Source organism: Primulina tabacum, chromosome 3 (genome assembly GCF_025594145.1).
Source record: "Primulina tabacum isolate GXHZ01 chromosome 3, ASM2559414v2, whole genome shotgun sequence".
NCBI lineage: Eukaryota > Viridiplantae > Streptophyta > Magnoliopsida > Lamiales > Gesneriaceae > Primulina > Primulina tabacum.
In genome coordinates this window covers 36472360-36499976 of record NC_134552.1, presented here as the reverse complement: position 1 = coordinate 36499976, position 27617 = coordinate 36472360, and the positions used below count along the sequence as shown (strand labels likewise).

The 27617-nt window shown below is 38.6% G+C and overlaps 1 protein-coding gene and 1 long non-coding RNA gene across 2 annotated transcripts; both read right to left on the bottom strand.

Moving 5' to 3' along the window:
• Positions 1–20364: 20364 nt before the first annotated feature.
• Positions 20365–21077, bottom strand: LOC142539123 (uncharacterized). Its single transcript, XR_012818825.1, has 2 exons — positions 21012–21077; positions 20365–20927 (listed from the first exon to the last, which is right to left on the bottom strand). It is a non-coding gene; the product is annotated as an uncharacterized LOC142539123 (long non-coding RNA).
• A 919-nt stretch (positions 21078–21996) lies between these two features.
• On the bottom strand, positions 21997–25061 carry LOC142541065 (uncharacterized). The gene is made up of 4 exons (XM_075647605.1): positions 24936–25061; positions 23265–24649; positions 23000–23170; positions 21997–22365 (listed from the first exon to the last, which is right to left on the bottom strand). The coding sequence occupies exons 2-4, from the start codon at positions 24633–24635 to the stop codon at positions 22201–22203; spliced, it is 1707 nt and encodes a 568-aa protein (XP_075503720.1). The 5' UTR covers positions 24636–24649; positions 24936–25061; the 3' UTR covers positions 21997–22200.
• Positions 25062–27617: the final 2556 nt, after the last annotated feature.

Here is a 27617-nt window from a genome sequence, read left to right as displayed (position 1 = left end):
GATTGAAGAGTGAAAGAAGATATAAACATGTGTTGGTTTGTTTTGACATAAAACAAACGAAATAACGACGCGGCGCGGCGGAGACGGAGTGCTCTTCACTTCCTCTCTTAATTCCTCTCTTAATTCCTTTAAACCAAGCATGAACCATAATTATTATAATAGCGTAAAAATCGTAAACGTGATGCATGACCATTAAAAATATCATGATTTGTGCTCAGGGCGCTGTCATGACCCAAATCTTACCTCGGGTGCAAAATGACCATTTTGACCCTGGAAACCCAAATATTATCGTTTCGACCCTGGACCTCTAAAATTGACCCGAAGCTTACCCAACCCCTTAAAATGTCCCAAAACATTTTTTTAAAAAATATTCCTAGACATAAATTCGAGCCCAATTAATAACTTAACCGAATTGTTTTAAAATTTGAGCCGAGGGCCCGGTTTTAACCCGAATCGACTCGAAAACCACCCGAAAAATTCTCAACTTTTTATCCGTTCTTAAAAACACTTACAAGATCCTAAATTGAAATTTCCAACCCAAAACTCACGGCTAAAAAAAATCAGAACAAAATTAAGCCACCTCATGCACTAACCTCCCAAAAACTCATCTCCTTTCGGTCCACTATCAACTCACCACCTATCCAACCTTTAAGCCCCACTATTAGAAACCTAACGACCCCTTCTAACAGCTCCAACCGATACTTAAGGCTACAGCACCCGCCACAAGTAGAAATCGGCCGAAAACTACCGTCTCCATCTCCATTCATGCGGTGCTTCCAAAGATCGAGTCTCTCCCTCAACTAAACACCCATGACTCCTTCCTAACCACTTACTAGACTCCACAAGGCCTGAATCGTGGCTGGGTTCGAACCCATGCACAGCAAAGTCCTCCATACCTCGCCCAAACTCATTACCGAACCAAAAACACGAACCGAGACCACCCTTACAAAACGCTGTCATGATCTTGTTTCCAGCCTACGTGACAGCACCTAAACCATTTTTACACAGCCCCTTAACCGCTTGAACGTGGCAGCCCTTTGCACAACAGAAGCAAAAACCGTGAGTCAACAATAAAGAATGCATGTATATGAACAAAACCGAAAATCTTCATGCTATGCTTTGGATCGAAAAAATCCTTGAACAAGTGAACACAAAACAGCATACATAAGACGTGTAAGATGCAGAAATAATAGTACTTAGCGTGCCTTGATGATGGGAGAACCAAAACGATGCAAAAAGGAGGCCCGAGTGAAGTATTCTTTGCAAAACAAACCAACAACCAAAGCTTTCGGCTGCTGGGTTCAGAAACCGAGAGAGGATGTTTGAGGGAGGTAGGTGTCGGCTGATGCACAATTTGGTTTAGGGTAAAACATGCTTAAGGGTTAATTATATAAGATAAATTATTAGTTAATGGGCCTAACTTGTTTAATTTAAAGATAAAAAATATGATTAAGCCCTATAAATTCAAAAGTAGGCCCATTAAGCTCAAACTCACTCCCGAAAGATATTTCGAGTCGGAAAGATTTTGAAAATATTAGCCGAACCATTAAAATTCCCCCGATTCGATAAAATTTGCGTACCGTTAAAAATTAAAATCCTGCGGATAAAAATACCCAAAAATTCCCATTTTCGAAAAATACACTTAAAAATGCTTTAAATAAATTTATAAAAAAATAAATCGTGTAGTAAAATAATTTTCCTGAAAATTCTCCGGTCTCCGATCCTCGTTCGAGCGTGAAATGCACCTAGAAACCTTAATGCGTGAACTTTTAAAATTTCATGGAATAAATTCTATCATGCATGAATTATGCCTAAAATGCATAAAAATAATTAAAAATAAATTAATGAAATAAACATGCATTTAATGCTTTAAAAACAATTAAATAAAATACCAAAGAAGTTTAATAACTTGCATGCATGCCAACTCTTTGAAATATAATTACTAACATGCTAAATTACTGCTTCTTAAATAAGTCTTTATTAACTTATCTCAATTCTCCATCTCCGGTCCGGCCTCACTTATTTAACTGAAAAGATAACAATTAAACTACTGCGTAAAATAAATAAATTTTAAGAAAAGAATTTAAATACTCATACGATAAAAATCATTTTAATTTTAAATACTAGAATTATGCATGGCTTATACGCAGTCCAATTTACGGGTTCTACAACCTAATGCATCCTATTACATGTCTAGATGTCGCCTTAAGAGCCTGGAATCGAGCCAATACCTGAAATCCACAACACAAAGCAAACCGCGAAACTGCACAATGAAAGCCGAAATTCTGCATGTTGGTTTTTGTGAAAAATGCTTGCTGTATTTCGATTTTTGCCATAGAAAAATGATCATGTAATGAAAATAAATGATATTAGGACTTGATTGAAAAGTCAAGGAAGAATATATGCATGCCTGGTTTCGTTTGAAAGAAAAACGAAAGGACGAGACGGTTCGGCGCGGACGAGGTGGAGCGCTTTCTATTCTACCTTGCTAGCTCGATTTCTTTTTCCTCTCTTCCTAGCTATGGTGCTCACATTTTTTTTTCTCTCCAAAACACTCTGAATTTCGAGACTAAGGAAGAGGGGGAAATGGTTAGGGGAGTGAGGGAGATGGGTGCAGTATAGGTGGGATGCATGCAAGACCAAGTCTCCCCTTTTTGAAATTTGAATTCTTGTTGGATATCAAATGAGTTGTTGGATGACTCTAGAAGGTGGTGACCGAAATCCTCATGCTTTCTAGACTAGGATAATGCTCATTAATTAATTAATTAAGGTGGATCAAGAATTAAAAAGATTAGTATGCTAACTCAACAAAGAATAGGTCAAAGGTGAGTTGGCAAGTCCTTGTTTAATCTACCAAGGGGGTGGCCGAATTCTTCAATAAAAATGAAGGGAGGAATGTTGATTATTTACTAAATTTAACCCTTAAAAGCCTCACCTATCTTTTAATTAATTTAGTGAATGAATCCCTCTTAATTAAGGAACTTAAATAAATTTATTTTCTACTCACCTCAAGTAATTAAATTAAATCCTCAAACCACCTTTTTAACTTAAATGAACTTACTTGCTAGCAAAAATAAATTCTGAAAATGTTTATTTCTTCCGCTGCCACTTTGAACATCAAACTTTATTTATCAGTTCAGTTATGAATGAGGCAATTTTAATTATTTAAAAGAAAAATTTTAAATTTTCAAGTAAGGATTTTTAGGCCTCTACATGGTCCATGGTGGAATCGGTTTTCAACCAAAACAAACAAGAACAGCCCCTCGGCCCCTTTCCCCTTATTGCATGTAATGTTTCGGTTTTGTGGAGTGGTGTGGATCTTGGTTGGCCTCTGGCCCTTAACCACGGTTCATACCATACCTCTTGATGTCCATATTGTACCATGGTCAATCAAATGACCACTGGAACTGACACGAGACAGCAAGCAAAGCAATACACCTCACGCACGCAAGGGTGCTCTCGGGTGGGACTTCTCGGCTGGTTTCATGGTGTGGTTCGAATTGTGGCTGGCCTAGAGCCCTTAGCCATGGTTCAAATCATTCCTTAGGACGTTGGTAAGAGGCTCTGGTCAGTGGTTCAAGCCCCAATGGCCGGTAGTCTTGAAAACGACGCAACTAATCAAAGGCGCTGCTGCTGTATTTTGACAGCAAGTGACGTCGCGGTTCAGAGGCGTGTTCCGGGTCCTTGGTTGGCTTTTAGCCTATGGCCTTGGACTGGAGAGTGCCTCATTGAGTTAGGAAGGTCATGTTTTTAGCCGTTTGTGATTCGGATCATTTTAGAGGTCGTACAAGAAATTACGGTGCGATGTGCCAAATTGACTCTCGAAAGAGGGTTTCATGTTTTGGCCTTCATTCACCAAAATTTCGGCCCTTATCATTTTAGGAGCATTATTTCATCATTTTAAATGTATTTAATCATGACTAAATGATGGTTCGGGTTGGCACGGAGTCATGATTAAATACAAAGTCGTTGGACGTAATTGTCTCGTTTTTGGATTCAATTACAAAGTTTAGTCAAGAAAATCATTTGCATATTTTTAATGTTAAATTTAGGTCCCAGCGAGCCTGGGAACGATCCAATCCATGCGGTAAAATAATACAGGATATTTAATTATGTCATTTTAGTATATTACGTGCATAAAAATATAAAATATTTATTTTTGAGATTTATGCGATAATGTTTGTGGCCATTTCACTATCATGGGATTATTGTATCATCTGGTGGTCACTTACCGGTTCAGTTCAGTTCCACCCAGTATACTGTGGCATTAGTCTGATCAGACGAACATTACTTCACCCGGTGGTCACTTACCGGTCAGTTCAGTTCAGTTCAGTGCAGGGGCCACTTGCGTAGACCATAATCTCACCAGAAAACTGTTACATGATATTTCATTACAAGGCTCCAAGGAGCAAACATTTTCACTATTATTCTCAGTTCAGTTATGCACGTATTATAATTGCTCATGATAAGTTATTTTCACGTTATGCCTCATGACATGATATTTTTACTCCCATGCAACTTTATTATATTATTTACTCGTTATTTACGATATATGCATGGTGAGTCTTTAGACTCACTAGACTTGATTGTTTTAGGTACTCATGAGGTCGGGACCGAGGGCGGGGACCAGTGAGCTGGCTTGTGTCGGCAGTAGTGGAACCCAAGGACCTCATTTACAGCATTTACCATTTTTATGCTCAAATATTTTTATCAGTTGTTGGATTACTTTAACTTGTTATTTTGCGAACAATAATTTCTTCCGCTGCTATTTTGAACATTAAACTTGATTTATCAGTTTATTTTATGAATGAGGCATTTTAATTACTTTAAAAAGAAAATTTTAAATTTTTCCGCAAATTTTCAAACACGAATTTTCGGGCCATTATAGCTGGTATCAGAGCAATGTTTCTGTAAAAGGTTGTACTACTACTGACCACGAGAAACTCATGGAGTCACGTCTTCGGTCTGTAAGTTTTACATTTACGCATTTTATTTAAAGCATGAAATATTCGGACAGCATGTTTTCATGAAATATTTTACGTCCAGATTTTTTTTGTTCAGTATTTAAATTTAAATAAATTATATAATTATGCATGTTAGTTACGTATGGGTTATGTATAGAACAGTATGCCCCTAGACGCATCCTTGAGCGCACTAGAGAGGATGAGCCTCACCAGGAGGACGGCATGAAGCTGAGGCAGGAGAGGGACTTACCACCTCCACCTCCACCTGACATGAATGCCCAGATGCTAGCTGGGATTACTCAGTTCTTTGCACAGTTTGCAGGAAAACCATGCTGTGGCAGCCAGGCCGACAGGGCCCGAGGCTACTTATGAGAGATTTATGAAGATGCGTCCTAAGAAGTTTTCAGGGACGACGGACCCCATGATTGCCGAGGGCTAGATCAAGCCCCTCGAGGTTATCTTCGAGTTCATGGAGCTTGGAGATGCAGACAGAGTTCGTTGTGCCACCTATCTATTCGGAGGAGATGCACGCCTATGGTGGGAAGGAGCATCAGTAGCTTTGAACTTGGATACACTGAGTTGGACGCGCTTCATGGAGGTATTCTACTCCAAATATTTTACTGATGAGGTGCTGTTCCAGGTTGACCAGGGAGTTCATGACCCTGAGGCAGGGTGATCTGACTGTTACGGAGTTCGTCCGTAAGTTTGAGAGGGGTTGCCACTTTGTGCCCCTAATCGCCAGTGATGCTGGAGCCAAACTAAGACACTTTATGGATGGTCTGCGGCCGATCTTGCACCGCGATGTTAGAGTGGCAGGCCCTACTACTTTTGAAGTCGCAGTTTCCAGAGCTCTTGTTGCAGAGCAAGATCAGATCGACATTGAGAGGGACCGCAAGGGTAAGCGACCAGTCCCAGTACCACACCGCCCTCCTCCTCCTCAGCAGCAGCATCAGAACAAGAGGCCTTTCCAGGCCCACCCAAGAACAGAGGACAGAGGCAGCAGCATCAGGGACGTGCAGTCCCAAGGACCTTTGAGCACCCAGTCTGTCCCAAGTGCTCACGCCGCCATCCTGGAGCATGTATGTTTGGTTCAAGGAAGTGTTATAAGTGTGGTAGTCCAGACCACTTACTTCTGCAGTGCCCTCGGAGGAATCTGCCTACCCAAGGCAGAGTTTTTGCTCTCCATGCCACGGAGACGAACCCGAAGACCATGCTTATGACAGGTACCTTTAAGCTTTAAGTTTACATTTGGGAATTAATGTTTTGGGTTAAGATTTTTGAACATAGAATTGTTGTAGGATTGCATGCTCTACTCAGTATTATTTTGTGAATTTAAGTTAGAAGAACTTTGACCTTTGCATGTCTATAAGTTAGTTCTTGTGATTATTGGGTTCAGCTTAGTATTCCAACCTTTCAGGGAGAATATTTATATCTGGTTCCGCTACGAAGGCCTTGATAGATTCAGGGGCCACTCACTCATTTATTTCGGAGGTCTTTGCTAATTTCCTCAAGGTCAAGACCGTTGCGCTAGATGTAGCCTATTCAGTAGTATTGCCTTCTAGTGAGGAGATGGCAGCTACCAATGTGATCCGAGACATAGATCTTGAGCTCCATGGCAGCCTCGTTTATGCGGATCTGATCGTGTTGCCGAGGCCAGAGTTTGACATCATTCTAGGGATTGACTGGCTATTGCGGAATAGAGTTTTGATTGACTTTCAGCGGAGATCTGTTCTAGTCTGACCGCCTGGAATGGCGCAGTTCTTATTCGAGCCGAACAGGTACTTTTCCTTACCGCGCATTATTCCTTATGTCAAAGCTAGGAAGCTCATGCATAGAGGGTGTCGGGCGTTTTTAGCAACTTTTATAGCTGTCCCCGAGGCACCCAGTCAGTCAGCCGCAGATGTTCCTATTGTTAAAGATTTTCTAGACGTTTTTCTGGAAGACATCTCTGGTATACCACCCGAGCGAGAGGTGGAGTTTTCTATTGAGCTTATGCCAGGTACGGCTCCGATCTCCAAAGCACCGTACCGACTAGCACCAACAGAGATGGCAGAGCTTAAGAAGCAGATTCAGGAACTTCTAGACAAGGAGTTCATTCGCCCGAGTTTTTCACCATGGGGCGCGCCAGTCTTGTTTGTAAAGAAGAAGGATGGCACGATGAGACTTTGCATTGATTACCGGGAATTGAACAGGGTTACAGTGAAGAACAAATACCCACTCCCGAGGATTGAGGATTTGTTTGACCAGTTGGAGGGAGCTTCGATATTCTCCAAGATAGATCTGTGTTCCGGTTATCACCAGTTGAGGGTGAAAGATGATGATGTTTCCAAGACTGCTTTTAGGAACCGTTATGGCCACTATGAGTCCCTTGTGATGTCGTTTTGTTTGACAAATGCGCCAGCGATCTTCATGGATCTCATGAATCGCGTATTTCAGCCTTATCTTGACCAGTTTGTGATAGTATTCATAGACGACATTCTCGTCTACTCCAAGAATCATGAGGATCACAGCAGACTTCTGACCACTGTGCTGCAGACCTTGCAGAAGCACAAGTTATTCGCAAAGTTCAGTAAGTGCGAATTCTGGTTAGAGAAGGTGGCGTTCTTAGGCCACATTGTTTCTAGCAGTGGTATTGAGGTATACCCAGCAAAAGTGGCAGCAGTCAGAGATTGGGTTGTGCCGCAGAATGAATCAGAGATCCGCAGTTTTCTTGGGCTAGCAGGATATTATCGGAAGTTCATTAAAGGATTATCCTCTATTTCCGTTCCACTCACATCATTGACCAAGAAGAATGCTAAATTTGTGTGGAGCGAGGAGTGTCAGAAGAGCTTCGATACTTTGAAGCAAGCTCTTATCTCAGCACCAGTTTTGGCCATGCCGTCAGGGCCCGGAGATTTTGTATTGTATACCGATGCTTCGAAGCTCTGTTTGGGGCGCAGTATTGATGCAGCATGGGAAGGTGATAGCGTATGCTTCTCGTCAGCTGAAAATCCATGAGAAGAATTACCCTACCCATGATCTGGAGTTGGCCGCCGTAGTTTTCGCCTTGAAGATTTGGAGGCACTATTTGTATGGAGAGAAGTGCCAGATCTTTACCGACCACAAGAGCCTCAAGTATTCTTTACGCAGAAGGAGATGAACATGCGTCAGAGGCGTTGTTTGGAGCTTGTGAAGGATTACAACAGTGACATTAGCTACCACCCGGGTAAAGCTAATGTAGTTGCGGATGCATTGAGCAGAAAAGTCGCAGTGATGGCTCATTTGACAGTTTCGAGACCTCTTCAGACTGAGATGCAGAGGTTTGGTCTAGAGACTTATCCTAGAGGTAGAGTTCCTCGTCTATCTACCTTGACTATTCAGTCCTCTCTTCTGGACCGTATTCGCAGTGGTCAGTCAGCAGATGAGCAGTTAGCAAAGTGGAAGCAGAGAGATGAGGCCAAGGGCAGTGTCTTGTATACAGTGAGCGACGGTATAGTGAGATATCGAGACAGGATGTGGGTTCCTAACAGTGATTCTCTCCGAGCAGATATTCTATCAAAGGCCATCATGTCGCCTGTACTCTATTCACCCTGGGAGTACGAAGATGTACAAAGATCTGCAGTTATTGTATTGGTGGCCCGGAATGAAGAAGGACATCAGACTGTTTGTATCCGAGTGCTTGACTTGCCAATTAGTGAAAGCGGAGCATCAGAGACCAGCAGGTTTGCTCAAGCCTCTTCCTATTCCCGAGTGGAAGTAGGAGAATGTTACCATGGACTTTCGTGACCGGTTTGCCGAAGTCAGTCAGATGATCAAATTCCATCTGGGTGATTGTAGATCATCTTACCAAATCAGCGCATTTCTTGCCTATTAAGACGAATTTCACCATGATTAGGTATGCAGAGTTGTATATCCGGGAGATAGTCCGACTTCATAGTATTCATGTTTCTATCGTATTTGACAGGGACCCCAGATTCACTTCCTCATTTTGGAAGAGTTTGCATTCGACTATGGGTACTGAAGTTGTTGTTTAGCACAGCTTTCCACCCTCAGACAGATGGGCAGTCAGAGCGAGTTATTCAGATCTTGGAGGATCTTCTCCGTGCTTGTGTTATTGACTTCTCAGGGAGTTGGAAGTCGAAATAGCCATTAGTGGAGTTCACCTATAACAACAGTTTCCAGTCGTCTATAGGTATGGCACCGTATGAAGCACTGTATGGCCGTAAGTGTAGATCCCTTGTTCATCGGGATGAAGTAGGAGAGAGAGCAGAGTTTGGTCCAGAGATTATTCAGCAGGCTGCCGATGTAGTAATCAAGATCCGAGATAGGATGAGGACTGCTCAGAGCCGACAGAAGAGCTATGCAGATCAGAGGAGGAAAGATCTAGAGTTTGCCGTTGGCGACCATGTTTTCGTGAAGGTAGCACCTATGAAGGGTGTCATGTAGTTTGGGAAGAAAGGAAAGCTCAGTCCGAGATTCATTGGACCATTTGAGATCCTCGACAGAGTTGGGACGTTAGCTTATCGTGTGGCTCTTCCGTCGAATCTGGCCGGAGTACACAATGTGTTCCATGTCTCTATGCTGAGAAAGTATATGGCGAATCCTTCGCATGTCTTGAACTTTGAGCCGTTGCAGCTTACTCCGAACCTGTCTTATGAGGAGAGACCAGTGCCGATCTTAGACAGGCAGGAGAAGAAGCTTCGGAACAAGCTGGTTAAGCGAGTCAAAGTCAAATGGCTCAACCATTCCGAGGAGGAAGCTACGTGGGAGTCTGAGCCATAGATGAGGAGTCGGTACCCCGAGTTATTCGATGAGTTTTAATTTCGAGGACGAAATTTCTCTTAAGGGGGGAGAGTTGTAGAACCCGTAAATTAGACTACGTATAAGCCATGCATAATTCTAGTATTTAAATTAAAATGATTTTATTGCTTGAGTATTTAAATTCTTCATTTAAATTTAATTATTTTATGTAGTAATTTAACTATTGTCTTTTCAGTTAATTAAGTGAGGCCGGACTGGAGTGGAGTTTTGAGATAAAATTTAATATTAAGAAAACATTCCCAGAATTTATTTTAGCTAATTAATTAGTTAATTTAAGTTAAAAAAAGGTTTAAGAATTATTTAAGTAACTTGAGGTAAGTAGGAAATAAGTTCATTTAGGTTCCATAATTAATGTGTTAATTCACTAAATTATTTAAAGGATAGGTAAGGCTCTAAAGGTTTAAAATACACTAACTAAGCAATATTTCCCCTCCACTTAATAGCATGATTCGGCCACCTCATAGATGACTTAGCAATTCTTTGACAACTCACCACCTTTGACCCTTTCCTTATTATTTCTTGGCATAATAATCCTTTAACTTTTAATCACCATTAATTATTAATAATAAATAATTATCCTAGCCTTGAGATGACATGATGAATCGGTCATTGCACCTCCTATATCCCTCCAAGAATATTTGATATCTAACCATTTCAAATTCAAAAGGGAGCAAGACTTGGTCATGCCATTTGAATCCCTTTTATATTGCAACTCCCCTCCATCTCTTCTAACCATCATTCCCCCTCCTCACCACCAAAATTCAGAGAGGATTCAGAGCTAAAATCGTGAGCCTCATAGCAAGAACAAGAGAGAAATCGATTAGAAGCAAGAACAAGAAGAACACTCCGTCTCCTCCGCGCCGCGTCGTCATATTGTTCGTTTTCTTTTCAAAACGAAACCAAGGCATGTATATGTTTTTATTTGCTCTTCAATCAAGCCATATTAGTATTTTAAACAACATACTCATGATTTTATTCAAGCAAAAACCGAAATTTTTCCATGCTATTTTCGAAACATGAAGTGCAGATTTCTTCGGCCCTCTTGTTCTTCACGGTTTGCTTGTTTCTTTGAGTACAGGTGGTTGGCTCATGTCCAAGCTCCCAAGGCTGCATCTAGACATGTACTAGGACATGTTAGGATCATATTGGTCCATTCGTTCAAGCCCCATAACCGCTGGAAACCATAAATGACAGTAACTCCCCAAACATGTCCCATTTGCATTCGATTTTCTTGATTGCTGTTAAAGATTGATGGATCTGATCTTGGCTGCCCTAAGATATATAGCCATGGTTAAAACAGTCTCCTGGCCATGTCTAAGACGTGACCAAGTCGCCCTTTTTAGGCTTGGTCCATGGTGGAATCGGTTTTTAACCAAAACAAACAAGAACAGCCCCTCGGCCCCTTTCCCCTTATTGCATGTAATGTTTCGGTTTTGTGGAGTGGTGTGGATCTTGGTTGGCCTCTGGCCCTCAGCCATGTTTCATACCATACCTCTTGATGTCTAGATCGTGTCATGGTCAATCAAATGACCACTGGAACGACACGAGACAGCAAGCGAAGCAATAAACCTCACGCACGCAAGGGTGCTCTCGGGTGGGACTTCTCGGCTGGTTTCATGGTGTGGTTCGAATTGTGGCTGGCCCAGGGCCCTTTACCATGGTTCAAATCATTCCTTAGGACGTTGATAAGAGGTTCTGGTTGGTGGTTCAAGCCCCAATGGCCGGTAGTCTCGAAAACGACGCAAGTAATCAAAGGCGCTGCTGCTGTATTTTGACAGCAAGTGACGTCACGGTTCAGAGGTGTGTTCCGGGTTCTTGGTTGGCTTTTAGCCTATGTCCTTGGACTGGACAGTGCCTCATCGGGTTAGGAAGGTCATTTTTGGCCGTTTGTGATTCGGATCATTTTAGAGGTCGTACGAGAAATTACGGTGCTATGTGCCAAATTGACTCTAGAAAGAGCATTTCATGTTTTGGCCTCCATTCACCAAAATTTCGGCCCTTATCATTTTAGGAACATTATTTCATCATTTTAAGTGTATTTTAATCATGACTAAATGTTGGTTCGGTGTTGGTTCGGGTTGGCACGGAGTCATGATTAAATATAAAGTCGTTGGGCGTAATTGTCTCGTTTTTGGATTCAATTACAAAGTTTGGTCAAGAAAATCATTTGCATATTTTTCATGTTAAATTTAGGTCGCAGTGAGCCTGGGAACGATCCAATCTATGTGGTTAAATAATACAGGATATTTAATTACGCCATTTAATTATATTACGTGAATAAAAATATAAAATATTCATTTTTGAGATTTATAGCGATATTGCTTGTGGCCATTTCACTATCATGGGATTATTGTATCATCCGGTGGTCACTTACCTGTTCAGTTCAGTTCCACCCAGTATACTGTGGCATTAGTCTGATCAGACGAACATTACTTCACCCGGTGGTCACTTACCGGTCAGTTCAATTCAGTTCAGTGCAGGGGCCACTTGCGTAGACCATAATCTCAGCAGAAGATTGTTACATTCTATTTCATTACAGGGCTCCAAGGAGCAAACATTTTCACTATTATTCTCAGTTCAGTTATGCACGTATTATAATTGCTCATGATAAGTTATTTTCACGTTATGCCTCATTACATGATATTTTTACTCCCATGCAACTTTATTATATTATTTACTCGTTATTTACGATATATGCATGGTGAGTCTTTAGACTCACTAGACTTGATTGTTTTAGGTACTCATGAGGTCGGGACCGAAGGCGGGGACCAGTGAGCTGGCTTGGGTCGGCAGTAGTGGAACCCGAGGACCTCATTTACAGCATTTACCATTTTTATGCTCAAACATTTTTATTAGTTGTTGGATTACTTTAACTTGTTATTTTGCGAACAATAATTTCTTCCGCTGCTATTTTGAACATTAAACTTGATTTATCAGTTTATTTTATGAATGAGGCATTTTAATTACTTTAAAAAGAAAATTTTAAATTTTTCCGCAAAATTTCAAACACGAATTTTCGGGCCATTATACAATCTATAGCTATTCCAGAAGCTATAATTTCCAGTATTCCTGCATTTTCCAATATGCTTATTCCGTCCTCTTCACTTGTATCTGTTCGTGAATTGGCTTCAGTAGAGTAAGTCATTAAATCTATCACTCGGGACTCCCCTGCGGTATCGGATACCGTTCCAGCTGATGATTCCGGTCACCCAACAGTCCAACCAGCAGAACCAACTCAGGGAGAATCGCATGCTGGCCAGTCTCCTTCTTTGCCGAATTTGGCGATTTTCTCTACTGAACATCAAGAGGAGATGGTCCTGATTTTGAATGATTCGATTCAACCCGATCAACAATTGAACGCCATGGTAGTAGTTCAACCAGCCGAAAGCACACTTCCTACACCTTCTACTGTTTTTGAACCTGCTGCTGTTGAACCCGTGGCTGTTGAACAATCTGCTGGTCAGGAAGGACTCACTACTGCATTTTCTACTGCTCTCGTTCCCACTTTTTCTGCTCAAGCAGAAGCTCAACCCTCTAACTGCTTTGGCTTTATCCACAATTGCCCAAACTGCTCGTGATGATCGAATTGAAGAAATGAGGCGTCGTATGCGTGAAAGAACTCTGTCACCAGAACCATTCGATATCGAACATGAGATAGATATTTTACAGAAAAATCTCAACAATCTCTCCGATATAGTTCGGAAGCTATCTCATGAACATGCTGCAGAAGTCAGTGGTTCTAAGTTCTTTCAAGACCGCATTACAAGGGAAATCTTCAACACGGCAGAATCTATGAGCAGGATGCATGCTGAAACCATTGCCTTCAGACAAACAATTTCCAAAGGATACGGTACCTTAGTGCTTGGTCAGAATGATATTTTGCAACGCCTCATTGATCATGATGCACTTATCCGTTCGTTCTCTAACACCATGGAATCTTTGGATACCAAGATTGAGTCCCAATCTCAATCTCTCACTACTCTTCATGACCGAGTTTCTACTCAGGCTCCTTATCTGGAAATGGATACAAATGGGCTTCAAAACTTGTCTGGACGCATGGATGACTTAATTGCTCGGGTCATTGCCAATGATGCCAAAAAGGGGGAAGAAGAACAAAGAGAAATAGTTCTAACAGAAGAAGAACAAAGGAAAAACAGAGATAACGCAGAATTCTCAGTCAGACAAAGAGACCAAGATGACCAGAATGAAGAAATCATTTACAAGGGATATTGAAACCAATAATTAAAATTCGTGTTAAAACTCTAACTGATTTCTTATATTTATGTTTTGCATTTATCTTATCTTTATTGTCGTTCTAACATTATCTAGGTTTTGGCATCACCACAAAGGGGAAAATTGTTAGATCTAAATTTATTGTGGCGATGAAAATCAAAACCAGTAGATCACTCGTTAAAACAGTAGATAACTAAAAAGCAGAATCGGTAGCGTAGAAAAGCAGAAGAAGTACCTAAACGGATATAGAATCAGAAGCAGAAGAAAGGACTTTATTAGACTCGACATCTTAACGTTATCAGCTTTAAATGTTACCGTTACCTTTTTCTAGTACAAGTATTAATTGCAGCATTAATCACTGTACGAAGTCATTTAATTCACTTTGCCGATTTTAGTATAAAATAGGACTGATTGTTTTATAGCTTTTCTGCATGAACCTATTTCGGTAATAAAGCTGATTCTATCAGAAGTCAGAAGACAGTTTCTGATTAAAGACATTGAACTCAGTCACCTATATATATGGAACAAACCCATATAGAAGACAGTGCGAAATATCTCTAAAAATCAATATGTATTTCACGAAACGAGAAAAACCACGAATCCTTGATATCTTCGAGTTCAACATAAAGAAAAGTAGCACACACTTCATAGCAGATATCTGATCTATTGAGATCATTGTGTGCTAGTGTTTCTTACACTCTTCACAATTATTCACTGCACTCATATTTTATTAAGAAAAGTTTGTAATCTGAAAAGAGTCTTTTCAGAACTTTGTTGTATCGTATTTTCACTGTGTTGAGTAACTAAGAGTTTCAGTAGGCAAAGGGTAAGCCCTGCTGAAGTGGGTGTGTACAAGATTTGTACTGTAAAATCCAAAGTCTTTTAGTGATACCTTCTGGAAACAGAAGAAGGGAAGACGTAGAAGACTTTATCTTCGAACTTCCATAAACAACTGCTGTCTACTGATATTACTATTTTCATTCACTCCATCAGATTGTTTTCCGCACTTAATATTTTAATCTGTTGGCAAGTATTCACGAAAAGATAAGCTACTATCCCTAACAGGATTTTAGCACCTTCTTTATCCTAGAAAGAAAAAAAGAAATTGGAGAAGAGTTCATTCACTCCTCCCCCCCTCTAAACTCTTCCTCGATCCCCAACATTAAATATATAACACGTAAAATATTTAACATACACCTAAGAAATTTATCATGGCTCTCGATCATCCTTTTACCATATAATATCAAATATTATATTAATATAAAAATATCACATATTATCTACAAATCATGTATTTCGTAAATTATCCCTAACCGTCATAATTATCAAGTTAAATAAAAACTTTTATTTAACTTCAAATAAATAAATTTCTTGTAAAAAATTTTTCCATAAATAATTAAAATCTAATTTCAATTATTTATTTCATAAGAAAATTCTGTGTTTTGTTCAAAATTTATTTTCGCTAACAATTTAATCAAATTTCATAAAATATCAATTTTGACCCGTAAATTTTGAAAAGCTGAAAAACACCCCGGGGACGTCTTTAAAGAGTCCTTGTCGGGCAGGCTGCCCGAACTGTCCCTCCGCTACCCAAACAGTTCGGGCAGCGTACTGTGCACTGCCTTAACCATTCGGGTATACCACTGTTGGGGCATCGTTTTTCTCGCACCCAAGGCGCATTGGAAGTTTAAATTTTTTATGTTTTGAGATTCAGAATAATCCTTGGGTGTCGCATGTTTAAAATACATTCATAGGGTATATGAATTTTATACGTGCACGTATAAAACGCTTGACTCCAAATTATTTTGGTTTTTTTAAGTGGAGATAGCCCTTATTGTATATACCTACGAATCATTCACCGGCTTTGATCGTCTAATCAGGTCCACAATCGAAGACTGCGTTCCTCGCTTGTTGCACTAGAAATCGCAAGCGATTTGTGCATTGAGACTATGACCTCCGAATTTCCAAAATCCGGATACAATGCAGCAACGACGACGTGGCAGTGGAAAAAACCAAGTGGTAATAAATTTTATGTTAAATTTCTTCGTGGCCGAGAGCTTCAAGGAGAGGAAGGAAGGAATTTCTTGTCAATTTTGTGTGCAAGAGTTTCATGTGTGATTCCTCTTCCTAGTCCTTGTGGTAGTCTCTGTGGTACTAGGAATCTATATTTCATTATAATAAATTTTCATATTAGTAATATATAATATATTTATCAATTTTTGAAAATACATGATATATTAATATCATATATACACATATTCTATGTCACCATAAACTCATTTATAAGCTTTCTGTTTGATCTACATCAAACCATAGCCGCCAAATTCAACTCTTTGAATTTTGACTTTCTCAACGGAAACACAGAGTCCGATACCTGTGTGATCTTCAATGGTTTAGAAATACAACTAACTGTGGGTTCATATCTCAATGTGATTCAAAATAATATTTATTTATTCTTATTCCGGATTACCCTAATTAGTCTCATTCTTTTCATCAACTCATTGATCAAGAATTTGATCAATAATGTCAGAACCCATTTCTGATTGCATCCATCGGATCATGATAAGTGCTTCTAGTAGCATCGTCTCACGATCCCCTAGGTATCACTGATAGTGTCTGGAAGAACCTTAAGTTATGGTTAGCATATTGTACGGTCTATTCAACACATCTATCCCGATCGAATCTGCAACCATGGATATCGAGAGTTGTATATGAATTCGATAACGATGTGATTTATCTTTGAATACTAATAGTGCCATGATATATGCAACTAGGAAAACACCTTTCTCTAAATCACATTTCTTGCTCTGGCCAGAGACTCCTTACACTTATTAAATCATCAGATCACATAGAATATGTTCATCCGTAGGTAAATGGTGAATCCCCGACTACAATGCATTTGCTCCTACGTATTTCGAAAGTACACCCAACCTCGCCACCCGATGACCCTCAATGGAGTCGGTAAACGGATCAAAGTAAATGCTAATACGTATAGCCCCTACATTGTCCGGGGTCAAAGGACTAATGGTGTACAACCATAATCGCGGATTATTTCACTCAATAAGTGAGAACCTCATCTGTATGAATGGACATCTTCATGCTCTTACCAATGAAACATGACGTTTATATCACTGATGTTAGTCTCAAACTCAAGCGACCTTTATCCTTATTTTAGGCGGCTGATTCGACTAATAACCTGTTTAGAATAACGATACACTTCTTAATAAGTTTTGTGATCTTACATTGAGGGGCAGACCTTGTGGTACCTGTGAGGGCCCTAATTTCGTATTCATAATTTTGCGGAATTATTAAAAATTTTCTCTTTAGATAAATAAACTTGCAACGTATAAAAACTTTCGTAAAATAACCCAACTTTTTAACATAAATATAGCAGCGGAAACTGAATAATGTTTTAAACAATAACTTAAAATATATAAAAGTTATAACAAGAGTTTGAACATAAAAATGAATAACTAAACTGTGAGGTCCTCGGGTTCGTACTACCGCCGATCCGAGCTAACTCACTGGTCCCCGCCCTCAGCCTCTGCATCGTCAATACCTACAACAATCAAGTCTAGTGAGTCTAAAGACTCAGCATGAATATATCGTGAATAACAACTAAATTATATCATAAAATTTCATGCCATGTAAAGATATCATATCGTAAAGCGTAACGTGAAAATCAGTGCCCTGAATAATTATAAATACGTGCATAATTGATAATCGTACGTAAAAGGTTTGCTCGATAGAGCCCATGTCATAAAATAGCATATCATAATTTTCTGTTGAGATAATGTTCTACGCAAGTGGCCCATAACGTAACATAACATAACATGAATTGTCTGATCAGACTAAACTACAGTATACTGGGCGGTAGTGATCATCACAGCCCTTGGACTGGATATCTGTACCCATACATAATCATAAACCGGTCGTAAGTCAACGGGTAAAGCAACCCCATAAGCGTAAAGTGACCACAAGACGTATCGTATATATATCAAAAATAAACTTTTTCTATTTTTTTATGCACGTAATATAATTAAATTCATGTGTTATTTTACCAATTGATTTGGATCGTTCCCAGGCTCGCTGCGACCTAATTCTAACATGAGAAACCTGAAAATAATCTTAACTTGACCAACATGTCATAACCGAACCAAAAACGAGACAATTACGCCCAACAAACTTAGTATCTAACCATGACTCCGTACCAACCCGAACCAACATCGAACCATCGTTTAGTCATGATTAAAATACACCTAAAATACTGGAAAATAAATACCAAGGGCTGTAATACACGAAAATTGTGCATGGAGGCCAAAATCATGAAACGCTCTTTCGAGAGTCACTTTGGCACATTGTACCGTAAATTCTCGTACGACCTCTAAACTTAACCAATTCACGAACGGCCATGACCTTCCTAACTCATTGAGGTACTGTCCAGTCCAAGGCCATAGGCTAAAAGCCAACCAAGAACTCGTACGTGACCTCTGAACCGCAGCAAAGCTGCTGTAAAATTCCAACGGCAACAGCTGTGCTTGCTTCGCTTTGATTACAAGGCTAATGGTCATTGGGGCTTGAACCACCGACCAAAACCTCTTACCAACATTCTAAGGTGTGGCTTGAACCATGGCTAAGGGCTAGAAGCCAACCAAGAACTCAAACAAGCCTCCTGAACCGAAGCTCAAGTTGTTGTAAAAAAATGCAGCAGCAGCACTTGTGCTTGCATCGCTTCATTAATGAGGCTATCGGCCATTGGGGCTTGAACCACCAACCAGAGCCTCTTACCAACATCCTAAGGAGTGGCTTGAACCATGGCTAAGGGCACTAGGCCAACCACAATCCACCCAAACACCTAGGACAACACAAAGCTCAAACCGAGAACACAAAGAAAAATTATGTACCATGCGATTGTTTGGATCGCTTGCTGTCATGTATCGTTCCAGTGGTCATATGATCGACCATGGCTTGATCTAGACATGATGAAGTGTTGTATGAACCAAGGTTGAGGGCTAAAAGCCAACCAAGATCCATCCAAAACTTAAAGAGCCGAAACTCACTCACAAAAAATCAGAAATAGAAACCGAGGGACACTTGTGTTGTTTTGCTTTAAAAACCGATGGAGCCATGAAAGGTCATCTTGGTCATGTCCTAGACATGCTAAGGAAGGGTCCTAACCGTGGTAACAGGTCCAAAATCCAACCAAGATTCGAACCTCCTTGAACAACCAAAAACCAGAATTTCGACTCAACTTGCAACTATGGAGGAGTTGCTGTCAAATCTTGAATCCAGCGAGTTGGGGGCTTAAACTAATGGACCAACATGATCCTAATTCACCCTAGTACATGCCTAGATGCAGTCTTGGGTGCCTGGAATCGAACCAACCTCCTGGAACCACAAAAACATCAAAACCATGAGGCACAAATGAGAGCCAAAATCTGTGCAGAATTTTTTTGTTCATGTTGCTGTCATATTTCGGTTTTATCATGAATCAAGGATGTGTAATGGTTTAAAAAAATGAGATATGACTTGATTGAAGAGCAAAGAAACCATATATACATGCCTTAAGTTGTTTTTACAATAAACAACACGATACGTCGGACCGGGAGACACGGCAACGGAAATGAAGAAACCTTGTTATTTTTGTTGTCTTGGCCAAGAATGGGAGCTGCTAAATCTCTATCATTTCGTGCTAGGTGAAGTGAAGAAGGTGGTGAAGGCTTGTGGTCAAATAAGGTGGTGCATGGAGGAGTAAATGATGTCAAGTTGGGGGGAACATGCATGATGAATGGGTGGCCTTTGTTTTGTTGTTGGGGGAGTTAAATGGTGTCAAGTTGGGATTGTGTGGAGTGGAATTGACCGAGAGTTGTCTTTCCAATTGGTGTAGGATTTGTTTAAGTTTTGCTAAGTAGAGTCCTAGGTTAGATAAGCTTGATTAAAAGATTAATTAAGCATAATCTTGTTGAATTAAGAAGCCTACAATTAAATTAGTGATTAATTAATTAAAGTAGACTTAAATCCACTTGATTTCATTAAAATAAATAATTTCTTAACTCGGAATAAATTTAGGAATATTTTTGGATCATAAAATTCATTTCCGATTTCCTATCTCCGGTCCGGTCTAGCGTATATATCTAAAAAGCTAAAATTTGAAATACGCGATTTAAAATCCTTAAAAATAACGTAAATTATTTAAATGCAATTAAATCAACAATTTCTTAAATTAATAACCATTTAAAATTAAATAATAGAAATTATGAACATATCTACGCATATTGGTTTTTCGGGTACTACAGTACCTATTGTATATTCAAGAACTTTATCTATGTAACTTCCATAGATATACAGATAAAATATAATGTCATAATTGAATAAAATCGTAAAATATTATTAAAATAAATATTATTTTACATTAGAATCAATAAAACCTCGAGTCACAAGTTGACTTGCTGGACATCTACTCTAACAACCACCTCGAGCTACAGGACAATAACGGCCACTCACGGATGTCAAGAATACCTGAGGAAACTGCAACTTGATCTTGGCCCCAATAAATGAAGGATAAGTGCCAAGGTTGTACAAGATTTTATTACAAGAAAAAAAGATGCATGATAATACAAACAAGGAGTTTGTGAAATTAAATCGAATTAACCTAGGGAGGTTAATAGCATCCAAAAAAGCTAAAAGAAACAAATTAACCAAGTTTACCTAAGCAGAGTTATTGCCCCCACCAACTCCATGCTTTTCTGCCGAAACAGGCTTACCATTCTTGTCATACACTATGGTTACGAGTCGATGCATCGACTTTAAATGACAGTGGTTTCCCGACTCCGTTGTAACTTCCATCATTCCAATCTGTCCCTCCGTTACCCCCACGGCCCAACAACCATCGCCTTCTTCTCACTTGTCCAGCCGGTCCTTGTCCCCTTCCTACAAACCAGAATTTGTCTTTACGGGTGATAGGTTAGAACTAAAATATGTACAAATTTTGGCAGAGATAGTAGATTTACATACCATTTTATCCTGGGAATAGAGGATATAGTAGCTGCGACTAACGATTATTTTCTGGAGGTGGAAGTTACCTTATTATATAACAAGAAAGTTATATATCAGCTATGGTATCTGATTCCCTTTATGGCACTACCTCAATTAAAAATTTTGCTTTACTTTTTCATTCTGGTATCAAAATTTGCTGGCGAAAGTGCCAATATGCTTTGAGTCTTGTTCTTACAGGATTGGGAAGCATCTAATGCACCACAAAGAATTCAAAAGGGAAAGTGTATCATGCCATTACCTACATCCATCCATTTTGTACGCATACATCTTTTGCCCGTCCAAGACAGATAAATCCAACCTAGAACGTGGAGGTTTCAACGGTCAACCATCATCACACCGACATTTTTGTTTAGTTTCTAAAATGAAAATTAGTTCGAATGACTCCCACTGCAACATCGAATAAATCCTAAAACGAATTGATTTGCATAGCAATTTGTTACATTTATACCTTGGCAATATAACAACTGACATTTTATGCTAATAAGAAGTTGATAATGTGGAACAAATATGGCACCTACATGAATGTATATGAATTCTGCATAAAATTTCGTAATCAAATGGTACGGTAAAATTACATATATACTCTCTAATATCAAGCTTAATAATAGAAACTAGTACACCGACGCACGCGTTGCGTGCTTGTATAATATTTTTTATAATTCATTTGATTTATATTTAAATGAGGATACAATATAATTATAAGAAATAACGAGAGACTACACTGTAATTTTGATATATAAATTAAAAAATAAATTGAAAAATAAATGAATAAAAAAATGACCCCAATGAGAATTGAACCTATAACCTAAACACCAAGAAACAATTACTCTATCCACTGAATTATATATAACTTGTATTAAAATTTTAACATTTTATTAATATATATAATTATTAAAACAGACCATAACACCAAAGTTAGTTACTCTAGGTGTCTCAACCTTAATAAAATAATATATAGTATATATATTTGAGAATACTTAGATAACCATAATGGTATATCTGTATCATTCCAAAAAGTCATATTCATCATTAGGAGTTTATGGCTATAACTACTGGATATCGAAAGAAGCAGCATACTACTTGAGTTGATTAGTTACCTAATTGACAAGAACTCGAGAATTAAAAAAAAAATCAGCTTTCATGCAATTCACATGAGTCTAGGTCCTTTCCATTTGAAGACATAAAATGTCTTTCTTGCCGACTTCGAGACCATCATTTGAACATCGGCTAGGTAGTGTTGCCAACATTTTTTCGAATAGAAACTGCAGCAGTTTGGATCATCTTCTCGATTCACGATCATCATGCGAATTAACTGCATTCAATTTGAATTAAATTTAGTCCGACGAAAAGAAAAGGGGAATACTTTTAGGTTTTGAGGGTAGTATTTTATTTGTTGGATCAAAAGTAAAAAAAATTGAATTTCCGTTTTCATTCGAAGAGCCTATTTGCCAATTCACCTTGTGCCCACCCCTTCAGGAATGCTAAACAATCTAAATCTACAAAAACAGAAGTACAAAGGAAATCTGTTAAGCACAAGATGGTCAATTTTTTTGGATGTTCAAGTGCAACTGTAGGGACCGTTATATAACAGTACTAATGCGAAGAGAGTGGATAGGGCATTTGTCTCAAATGGAAAGAAAAAAATTCAATTTACTATGCAGCTTTCATAAAATTATTAAAATTTTCTTTTTGCCAATACATAGTCTCGCTCCATCTATTGAATTCCTGAATCCATGACATAATGCTTGTACGACTTTGAAGTCCTATACACATCAATTTCATTGAGCAGTTGTGCATAACATGTTGCAAGAATTAAGCTTCAGTAATAAACATTCAATAAGGTGTTTAATAAAAGTTAAAAAAAAAAGAAAACTAACTATATGTTTCCCTTAGTTAGAGCTTCAAAACTTAGCATGGCAAACTTAAATATACAGGCAGAATCTTACCTTCACCAATTCGCTGCCAGGAGATATTAGAGTAAGAATCCTTCCATGTGATTCACTTAACCACTTATCAACAAGATTCACCACAGTTAATGATGATAGAGTCAAATCCAGCTTGCTAAAGCTATCTTGAACTAGATCAACTTCTTTCAGATCTTCATAAATCTTCATAGTCTAGAAAAAGGAATAGAAAGGAAAGATGCAAATTAATACGATAGCCAGAGGTTACAAGCTGTGGCATTGAATATGAATCAAGAACATACGGCACCTGCTTGGTATGTACTACTAATTTGAAACCTTTGGATCGATCCATGTTACCAAAAATCTTTTTACACTCATCGATAATCTGCGGTGTTCTCACGGTATGACCAAAGGAAAACTTTACTTCACAGAGACCTGAAACGTTCATGGAAGAAAAAGGCATTCGATGGCTGCTAAACTGGAAGGCATAAAGATTTGGGGCATCGATGTTGACTTCCTGAATTTTCGTGCACATCAATAAGGCTAAACTCTTCAATTTTGCACTCAAAATTGTGAGTCTTTTAACTCTGCTACATTCTTGGAGCACCAAATTCTCGATCAATGGACACTTGGAGATATAATTCTGAAACACAGTATCTGTCATTCTGCAGTCCCTCAATGTCAAATTCTTCAGAGTCCCACACCCTTTAAAGATGATACCACAATACTGATGCTTCCTTGCATGATACCAAAAGGTTTCAAGATTTGGCGCCATGATTTCAATACGAGTGAGGCTAGCACACTCATGCACCTCCACCCTCCTGAGCTTGGCTAGTGAAGGAATATTCAAAGAGACCAATCCAGTGCAGCCAACCAGCCTCAAATCCTCGAGAAATGGGCAGCTTTGTCCAACTTTCTTGATCAAATTTTCAACAACAGTAGTGCCTTTCAACGACAGTTCTCTCAAATTACATAGCTCTAGCGAACTTAAACTGGGTATAACCGACCCTGACAACTTCAAGGAAGTTATTGCCTTGCATGCCAGCACATCACAAGGCAAATTATAAAGTCGCTCCTTTGAATTTACATGAATCTCAAGCACCTTCACATTTTTCTGCACAGCAAGATGTATCCATTTTTTCATACTAAATTCCAGCGGATGATTAAGATTACTAATATACAGTCTGAACTTATCTATGCAAGGAGCAGGTGCAAGTCTTGACACAATCGATTTTTCAACATAACTGTTGAACTTCCTTTTCTGTACTTCACGGGATCTGAGCCTACTATGATTCCTTTTCCCAACTCGTGAACCAAAGCACTTCTCATCAAAATCAAATGTCAAGTATGAATTGAACATGCTTTTCCATTTCTTTGACCAAATGCATGTGCGCACCACATCTTTCGGGCAACGCAGGTGCGCAAAAATGTGATGAACAATAGGTTCAGGTAATTCTGAAAGCCGATCAACTTCAGGAGATATATCATCATGCCCATTATTTTCACACATCCTCTGTTTCTTCCTAGTTCTGTCGTTGTTCGATTCAACACTCCTGCAATCTAATTTTCGCTTCCCTACCCACTGCTTTAACTTCAAATTTGGACCAATAATTCTTGGTTTCTTAGTAGAATGATCACTCTTGAGAAGCTTTTGCAAAGCAATTTTCTTCCAAAACATTGTTCAATCAAACCCTATTCCCCACAAATCAATCCATGCAATTAGTCAATAAGAACACAAACTTATTACGAATTAAACGCTTTCCAATAACCCATAACTAACATGCGAAATCATTCTCACAAAACTAAAGAAAATTGCAATATCCCCATACATGAAATAAAAAAACGAAAATCTAATCGAGGAAACGATGCAATTCCCATAAATGATTTAAAAAAAATGAGATTTTGCTTAAAAACAAAATATACGATGAAATAACAACGACAATATGTTAAAAAAAAACAAACAAATAAACCGGCGTGCCTTTCGAAGACAATTCGGGGAGAGAATTTGAACTCATGAAAAATTAGGGTTCTTGAGAAGCAAGTCTGTGCAGTGAACGGCTTTTAGAAGCGAGTTTGTTGTCAACTGGGTCGGATCCTATCCGACAATTGAACCGATTCAATTTTTAAAATTAATATATTAGTTAATTTTGTGTTTCAATTTTTATTTTAAATTATAAAAATAATAATATATTATTTTGTTTTTTGGGAAAAAAAGATATTATAGGAAAGAAAATTTCTAATTCCGTCACTCTCGGGATTGTTTTTTTTCATAAAAGAGTAATAGATATTGTAACGTCTATTCATTTTAAAAGTACGGAAATATTTTTTTTCAAAGGATCGCATTTACAAAATAACATTTAAAATAATCATATTTATTTGACAATAAAAATAGCGCCGTTTAAAATAACCAACATCATCCAACACCAAACGTAAACATATACGAGTATAAATCGTAATATCATCAACGTATAAAAATATTTAACTCCTCTAAAAAACTCATAAATCAAACGCGGAAAAACATGCGTTTCTCGGGTCATGTCACCGCACCAGGGCTGCCAGCTCAGAGTTCAGCGCCTTCCAATCTCCTCAGCATCAAGCTCACATACATCATACACGCCTAGTGAGTCTAAAGAATCAACACACCAGCACCAGAAATAACAAGTACATATACATGACACACAGTAGTGAAAAATATCATACACAACATATCTTTCATGAACTTAAAAACAAAACATAAACGTATCGTGTAAAATCATAACGTGTCAAATCATGTCACCTCATGTCATCAAATACGTATATATTTTCTTTTAATTGAATTCAGTTCATTAGTTGTGACTTTCGTATCAACTCTATCGATGGATCCATCTACGTATAACCACGGTACCAGACGACGAGGACATCAGTGACGGCATTACCCGTCCACTGAGCCTTGGCCTCAGCTCATCATATCTCATGTCATCGTATACATATACATCGTCACTCACAATCAATTCTCGTCCTTCAAAAAATATCATCATATTCACCATTTAATAAAAACATGCATATACGTAACTTTTTCCTTAAAACCAAGCATGCACCGTATTTATCATAATTTCGTAAAAATCATAAACGTGATGCATAAACATTTAAAACATGATAAAATGTGCTCAAGGTGCTGTCATTACCAAAATCTCACCTCTGGTGCAAAATGATCATTTTGCCCCTAGAAACCCAAAAAATACCGTTTTTCCCCTGGACCGCTAAAATTTACCTGAAGCTTACCAAACTCCTTAAAATAACCCAAAACATATTTAGAAGCATTCCTAGACGTAAACTCGAGCACATTTCATAACTTAACCGATTCGTTTTAAAACTTGGACCGAGCTCCTAGTTTTAACCCCAATCGACTCGAAACTTAACCAAATTATTCTCAACTTTTTATCTCACCTTAAAAACACTATAATGATTCTAAAACATTAACATCAGGCCCATAATCCCTCTGTTGATATTCCAAAAAATACCATAAATCTCGGCCTGTAACGCCCAGAAAATTTAAAGGTCCACGTGAACCATATGCACAAATTATTAAACTCCTTTGTATTTTAATTATATGTTTTAATTGCATTAATTAATTATGTTGTGCATATTGACATGTTTAAAATATACTTTTCTACATTGTTGCATTAAAATGTATTTTTAAAGGTTATTCGAGTTGCGATCGAGGAACGGAGACCGAGGGCTGAAAATAGAAAATGTTTCTATTAAATAGTTGTTTTTAATTATTTAAAATATGAGTGATGCTTTTTCTTATTTTTTTTTTAAAAAAATACGGGGTTTTGAGGTGATTTTATACGCCGGGACGTAAATTTTATCGGTGTTGATTTTTCAACAAAAATACGAACGTTTTGACAACCCGGCTAATAAATTCACAAACTTATTTAAACAAAACTATTTTAATATTTTAATTAAATTCTAATTAAGCATTACTGGGCCTAATTTGTATGCTTAATGGGCCTAAGCTTAATTAAAGAATTATTAACTATAAAATATGTTAATCACCCCCATAACCCCACAAACACCCACGCCTCCCTCACCCCAACAAATTCAAGGAATCCTTTGCACCTTAAACTCACGGCACACACATCATATTCGTCAAGGAGGATCAAAATTTTGCAAGGAAAAATCAAGCCATCGTCTTCGTGTCGTCGTTCTTCAATCGTCAATGTATAATCGTGCGTTAGGCACGCCATATTCTCCTTTTACTCATCTTTCACACCATATTATGTGTTTGATACATGATTGCATGAAAAACGTGATACAACTTTTATATTTTCGTTTTTATGGTTATACATGCACAAAACAAGAGTTTTTCTTTTTTAAAACTCTTCATAATGATGCACAAAGAGGCTGCCATGGTAGGGGTACTTGAAAGGAATGTTTTTCCACATGTTTAAGGGTCCCTAGGTGTATGTTTAAAGGCTGAAAAAAATAGGGAAGAAATAAAAACGAAAATAAACTCCTTAAGGGAAAGGACTCTTTGACTAGGAGTCTTTGAGGGTCACGGCTGCTAGATGCGGTTAGGGAGGGTCCACTAGACTTAATTGGGCTGCATAGGAGGGATGGGTAGAGGCTGGACATGGTGGTTAAGGGAAGCTAGCCTAGGTTCGAATCATATTAGGAC